The sequence below is a fragment of the Danio rerio genome, chromosome 18 (genome assembly GCF_049306965.1).
Source record: "Danio rerio strain Tuebingen ecotype United States chromosome 18, GRCz12tu, whole genome shotgun sequence".
Classification (NCBI taxonomy): Eukaryota; Metazoa; Chordata; class Actinopteri; order Cypriniformes; family Danionidae; genus Danio; species Danio rerio.
Genome location: NC_133193.1, coordinates 47,868,716 through 47,876,253, shown reverse-complemented (window position 1 = coordinate 47,876,253; position 7,538 = coordinate 47,868,716). Strand labels below are relative to the sequence as shown.

Here is a 7,538-nt window from a genome sequence, read left to right as displayed (position 1 = left end):
CTCACCCCATCCTCTTCCAGCAGTCCGCTCATCTGAGACCTACAACACTGTAGATTGAGGATATTTATAATAAGTTTCAAATATAGAAGTAAATAAAAAAAGACTCAATGTCAAAAACTCCACAATAAGTTCAGACTTCCTCATCTGATGTGGAGAGACCAGCTTGTCTGAGCAAAGCCTTTAGGAGGCGAATCTCAAGTCTGGCCTTGGTTTGCTGCAGTTTGGTCAGAGTCAATTGTTCCTTTGCCAGATGAAGCTGTGCTTCTGCACTTTCAGTCTCTTTTTGCAATTTTTGAAAGAGATTTCAAAAATCTGTGATTGCCATTCTTTGCATTTTTTTTTTTTTTTTGGGGTTATTCTGTAATCATTGCATGCATCACCAATAAATATTCTAAAAAGAAAAATATTTTCCATTGTGATGAATATATATATATATATATATATATATATATTATATAAAATTGATTGTTTTTGGTCAGTTTTGACAGCTGTTTGGGGGATTATTTTATAAGGCCAAGCTATTTCTACTTTGCTGTAGGCCTATACTGAAAGGCTGAATACATTAAAGCCAATAATCACTATAGCCTGACAGATGAACAAATAAAATTAAAAACTTATGAATAAATAGCATATCTAGTAAGATACTGCATGACCCAAAAATAATATTATTTAATACATTTTTTAAGTTTTCATTACATTTTGGGCATGAAAACCACACTAAATCTACCCTTCTGATGGGATCCAGGTTTTTTGGATCAAAGTGATCCAAATCCTACAAAAAAACGTCTGAAAAACCCAAAGTAAAGGTTTGATCTGGATCAAAACCAAGATTGGATTACGTGATCTAATCCGATTAGGTAATCCGTTTTTTCTTTTGAAAAACCCATTGTCAAGATTTGATCCAATCCCCTATCCAAAATCCTAGTGGATTACTTTTAAAAAACCGAGCCCTGGTGTAAATGAATATTACCTGCTTCATTCCAACATCTACATTATCAGTAGTGTTGGGGAAGCTACTTGAAAAATGTAGTGAGCTAAGCTATTAGCTAGCTCTACTTCAAATGTAGCTTAACTACACTAAAAGCTACCCCCTGGTCAAGTCAAGGAAACTCTCAAATGCTTTCAGAGAAAGAAAATCAAGCTGTAGAATGGCCCAGCCAATCACCTGACTCGAATCCAATAGAGAATACAAAATAAAGATCAGATTTGATAGACGAGAACTATCAAGATTTTTACACTCTGTTTAAGTCTGTTGAAAAAATCCCACCTGATCAATGCATGTGACTTGTTTGATTTACTTTTACGATTATATTGTTTTAAAAACTACAAAATTTGCTGTAACTCCTTGTGAACAGCTGCTTCAGAAATATTATTCCCAGGAAAAAATACTCAATACTTATTTCCGCCGCTGTGCACACAGCATACATACATCATTGTTTTCAAATCAATGTATGAATTAAACATACACATGATGTATGTCCTGCAGATTCCTGAAGTCCCTCAACAGTCCAGAACCACAGTATCAGCAATGCTACAGATGATGGAGTACTTTATGAAGAAGGCAAAAAGTGTCCTGATGGACCTCAGAGATTGGAGCAGCCATGCTATCTGTTATACATCCCTTTGGGGTTAAAAGAGATCTCTCAAGAATTGCGCCCCTAGATATTTACTAGTTTCCCTCCGGCAGTCTATCTATCTCTTTAGCTCTCTTCAGTTCATGCGGTGTGCTTGTCTTCTGGGATTCACTTGATCCACCTGGGGTTTTGAAAGACTGTGCATGATTTAGTCATGTACTCAACCGCAATTAGCGTATTAAATTCTAAAGCCTTTTCAGCAGCGGCAAATTACCTTCCGTGTTGTGAAGCGATCGATATCTCAATCGATTTAAAAACAATTAAACCTTTATAGAGTTTGTTAATCACGCCTAGAATTGATTTCCTGATAGCAGGAATTTGTTTTGAGGTGTCTCTTATAAATTATTTTATTGACACAAATGAATATGTGTAAAGTAACACGCAGGTTTTGTCAGGTGCAGGTATATATTAATTTCTGAAACTGTCTGTCCGTCTGTCTGTCTATCTATATATCTGTCTGTCTGTCTGTCCAAACATTTGTTAATTTATCTCTATCATCTATCTATCTATCTATCTATCTATCTATCTATCTATCTATCTATCTATCTATCTATCTATCTATCTATCTATCTATCTATCTATCTATCTATCTATCTATCCATCCATCCATCCATCCATCCATCCATCCATCCATCCATCCATCCATCCATCCATCCATCCATCCATCTATCTATAGGCAAGGCAAGTTTATATAGCACATTTTATTCACAGCGGCAATTCAAAGTGCTTTCCATAAACGGGAATAACAGTATATATACAAGTATGAATAAAATAAAAACAAACAAAAAAAAAAAACCAGACGATAACAGGGTAACGACAGTTTTTCCATGTTCCAAAACACCCCTGTATCATATTTTCTCATTTTACTCGGGGACTTCCCCACTCTGGTGATCACCCCCTTTTTTCGGTACCAATCTATTGGACGTCTCCAACAGATTTGATTTTTCTAATATCTAATATCTAAAAGTTAAGCTTTACAGTTCTAATTACATATCAATACTAATTTATTATAAATCTATTTATTTCTATCTGTCTGTCTGTCTGTCTATCTATCCGATCTATCCGTCCGTCTGTTATATCTATCTGTTATTGTATCCATTTACAGTATTTTTATCATTTTCTGTATCTTGGATAAAACGCATATCCAACTGCAACACCTAAGTGGATCAGTCATTTCAGCCTATTTGTTTACTTTATTTAACACATTTTATTACCTTTTATTTAAAATATAGTTATAATATACTTATATTCCAAATACATTTTAAAAAGAAGTATTGTGTATTTAATATGGAAATGAGTTAGTTTGTAGTTGTTGTTGAGTTAAGTTTGTTAATCACGCCTAGAATTGATTTTCTGATAACAGGAATTTGTTTTGAGATGCCCCTTATAAATTATTTTATTGACACAAATGAATATGTGTAAAGTAACACGCAGGTTTTGTCAGGTGCAGGTATATATTAATTTCTGAATCTGTCTGTCTATCTATATATCTGTCTGACTGTCCAAACATTTGTTAATTTATTTATTTCTATCTATCTATCTATCTATCTATCTATCTATCTATCTATCTATCTATCTATCTATCTATCTATCTATCTATCTGTCTGTCTGTCTGTCTGTCTGTCTGTCTGTCTGTCTGTCTGTCTGTCTGTTGTTGAATGATATTTTAAACTATTAACATACATATTCTATGTAACAGAATGTTGCAAGAAAAGCACTTGTATATAATTTGTAAATCCCTCTTGCCTTTATTTTTATCTGGCTGTGTATGTAGCATAGGCTACTTTTTTACAACACGTTTGGTGGAGCTGCCATGTAAAACTACAGTTGATGGGCGGAGACGAACATACGTAATGTACGTAATGGTTGTGTTGTCTGTTCGTGAATGCGTATGTGTATCCCAAAAAACAGTACGTGCCTGCACGGGCTCTAATGTCATAGTAAGTATATACAAGCGTCATTTTGTAATATTTTTATACTCTAACCATTAAACTAAAACTTCTAAGTAAAAATATATGATTATATGTATGTATAGTATATGAGTAAATAGTTAAAATGTCTCCTTGCGTCGTCGTTGCGCTGTTCCTATAACTTTGTATGGACGTTAAAACTTTTTCTGGTAGATTTAGCACTTATATTATCATTTATTACACATTTGAACTATGTGTCGAGTACATTTCCATATGTTTGGTGTACTAAGTTAAAGGGGTTTCACGAGGTTAAATCTGTGCTTAAAATTAGTTCTTTAACAAACCACGTTAGTTACAACATAGTTTCTCACTCTTTTGCGTACATACTACGTTTATTATTGCTTTCATGTTTTAACTTTTGCCTCATAGAGAAATTAAATTCTTATAAAATGGGAAAGTGTGGCTTCATGGTGGGTCATTTTGCGGTTTCCGCTGATTATTCGCTTCATCCTGCGTTTGTCATGACATAACACACTTCATGCTGACACACACACACACACACACACACACACACACACACACACACACACACACACACACACACACACACACACACACACACACACACAAACAAAACACAGCTGCAACTGTGTGTGAAGTCTTTAGCTATGGCTTTTTATATAACCACACGAATGGCACATTACGATATGTTTCATATGTATACTGTATTATTGCTAGGAATAACAGATTGTTTTACACTCTAATGTTCATCACTATCTTGATTACGAGTACATAGTGCATTAAAACACATGATTAAGTTGTATGTGTTACTACGTGTTAAGACAATGTATTATAGATACTGGCTGCAAAGAAAATTTCTGCATGTTTTACACCTATGACAAAGTACAAGTGTAGACATGCAGTTAACTTACTTTGTGTCATTGTTACAGTCTAATGCAAAGAAGTACTAAGTATCCTTAATTAACAAAATGTACTAACATTGATTAAGGGTTTGTATTAGCTGCTTTTACCTTTTCTTTTACTATTTTATTAACTACACAAAATGTTTAACATAGACACTATAAAATGTTGGGATTATTAGCCCCCCTTTAAATTTATTTTTCTTTTTTAAATATTTTACAAATGATTTTTATCAGATCAAGGAAATTTTCACAGTATGTCTGGTAATATTTTTTCTTCTGAAGAAAACTTTTTTTTTTTTTTTTTTGGCTAGAATAAAAGCAGTTTTTAGTTGTTTAAATACTATTTTGAGGTCAAAATTATTAGCTCTTTTAAGCTATTTTTTCACTGCAGAACAACAAACCATAATAATACAATAACTTGCCTAATTACCCTAACCTGCCTAGTTAACCTAATTGACCTAGTTAGGCCTTTAAATGTCACTTTAAGCTGTATAGAAGTGTCTTGACAAATATCTAGTCAAATATTATTTACTGTCATCATGACAAAGAGAAAATAAATCAGTTATTAGAAATGAGTTATTAAAACTATTATGCTTTTATTATGTCCAGACAACTTTATTAATAAATTATTTGAGTCATTACAGAGACCTATGGATCCAGTCCCCCAGGTCTATAGGAGTCAGACACAATATTAATTCTTTCTCCACTGCCCCATCACTTTATATTCAATACTGTACATTATTTCTGTTAAGTAACAAGACTATTGTTTAAGCAAAGTCAGACCCTACTGTCCTAATGAAATAATTAAAAATCAAGGCATCATATTTTATTTTGGTAAAATCAGCATTATCTAAAGGCATTTACCTTTCATATAAGCCACTTTTGACACCAAATGATCAACCAGAAGTCAAGTTATTAATTGTTGTTCCTAAAACCTGGATAGGTGACAAGAGTTTTGTCAGGTACTCTTGGTATGAATTAGGGACGTAGAATATGTTCATGCAGAATAAATAATTATATTTAATTATAAACAGCCAATATCTCAATAATAGGCAGGTAATACGCCATCAGTAGTTAATAGTGAGAATTGCACTAAAATACTATCTTTGTATGTTTAATTATTGAATGTTGACCCAAAAATTGAGTTGTAGTCATTGTCTTTCTCTTTCTATCTGTCTCTCTTTCACACACAGAATATTTAAAATGAATGAGGATGTATACGAGGTCCCTGAAAGGACGGAGTATCGATATCTGGTGCAGGATGAGGAAGAGGAACAGATACAGTATGTCCGTCGGCACTACGTCAGTCCATTCCTGGTGTTATCCCGAAGGTGCATGTTTCTCATCGGCTGCGGTGTGATCGCTCTCCTCACTCTTGCGGGATACCTGGCTTATGTGGCCAAGACTTCACCTCCAAGGGTGGCAGAGGTGCAGACGGAGTGCGGTTGGCTGCATGGGCAGTGGAAAGATGGGGCATACTCTTTCAAAGGCATTCCATATGCTGTACCACCAGTGGATGAACTTCGTTGGAAACCCCCGGAGAATTTAGTGGATGCGGGAAAGTGTTGGGAGGGCAAGTATGATGCCACTCATTTCCGTAGCATTTGCGCGCAGGTGCAGCCCCTACAAAAGGATGGGAAGGTCATGGGAGAGGAGGACTGTCTGCATTTGAGTGTTTGGACCCCGAGTCTACATCCCGCTAAACCTCTGCCTGTCATGGTTTGGATCCACGGAGGATACCTCCACATGCTGAGTGGCCAGGAGAAAGGCTACTCCCCCACTGAAGAGCTGGCGGAACGTACGCAGATGGTTTACGTCAGTCTGAATTACAGGCTAAATGCGTTTGGCTTTATGGCCTTGGAGATGTTTAGGGAAGGTTCTCCAACCAACTCCTCAGGTAAGACCGCATACCTGTACAGTTCACTCAAGGCTGCTGTCCATCTTGTCATAGAGTGCATTAGTGCCCCTTGTTGTAACCCCTCTTTCTGGTTCAACTCGCCAAGCAGGAGTTGAAGCAGTGCTTTCTGGTTTCAACCTCTATTCGTGACTGTGAAGGTGCAAATGCAAACACAGATACATGAACACTGGAGCAGTTCAAAGCCGTGTAGATCAGTCGATCCCTTAGCAATTTGCTCATATGTCAGCTCAAAGACAGATCTACAAGGCTTTGAAATGCTCCAGTGTCCATGTATCTGTGTTTGCATTCGCACCTTTATGGTCATTTCTGTTGAGCACGTAAACACAGTAGCTGCGTCCCAGGTGGCACACTATGCACTTACACGCTTAACAGTAAGGGTGTCACGATCCTCCAAATCCTCGATTCGATTACATTTTCAATTCTAAAGTCACGATTCGATTTGATTTTCGATTATGAATAATTAATTAATAACTAATTAATTATTAGTAGCCTACCGTTTAAACTACCTGACTTACATGGTCTTTGTTTTACCTATAAACAAATCATACAGTAAATGAATAAAGGTAAGTTACACACATAATTACCACCTGTTAATCACTTTTTTCTGCGGGACTCGTGAATAGGCAGTGATCTGTGTCGTTATAATGGCGTCGGTAAAAAAGGTGCACAACCAACAGAAACCAAGTACTTGTGTGAAAGTAAAAGATGGAAGCAATCTACTGATTTGCTGACTACCTTGACCCGCTGTCTCGAGCGCATCACAATGTGTGTGCGTCTGTGTCTGTGTGTGAATGAGTGTGTGTGGTCACGTGATGTGCGTTTTCAGCGGTAGTGAGGAAGGAGGGCTGCTCAGAAATGCTACATGCCAGTGTGGATGTGGATCGTTGTCGTTCTAAAATGCCATTTAAAAACAAAGACATATTAGTGTAATCAGGGCCTGAGTGTGTATTTTTCGCGAGCGGATTTGCAACGGGTGGACATGGGGGCGTGGCAGCATCGACGATTCTATTTTTTGATTCGATAATCAAAGTTGAGCATAAATTTCGATCGATTTCGATTAAAAATCAAAATCGTGACACCCCTACTCAACAGCATAGTATATGTATGTAGTGTCGTCCCAAATGGGACACTAATGGTTATTTTACTGAGCGAA

General features: G+C 36.3%; 1 protein-coding gene across 1 annotated transcript in view; it reads left to right on the top strand.

The window, feature by feature from the left end:
* The first annotated feature begins 3,515 nt into the window (after window positions 1-3,515).
* The window catches only part of si:ch211-71n6.4, a 29,106-nt gene continuing 25,083 nt past the window's right edge, over window positions 3,516-7,538 (top strand). Inside the window, exons 1-2 of the mRNA XM_009293838.5 lie at window positions 3,516-3,574; window positions 5,661-6,364. Of these exons, the coding sequence (XP_009292113.1) occupies window positions 5,671-6,364 (694 nt within the window). The 5' untranslated portion in view covers window positions 3,516-3,574; window positions 5,661-5,670. The remainder of the gene's footprint in view (window positions 3,575-5,660; window positions 6,365-7,538) is intronic.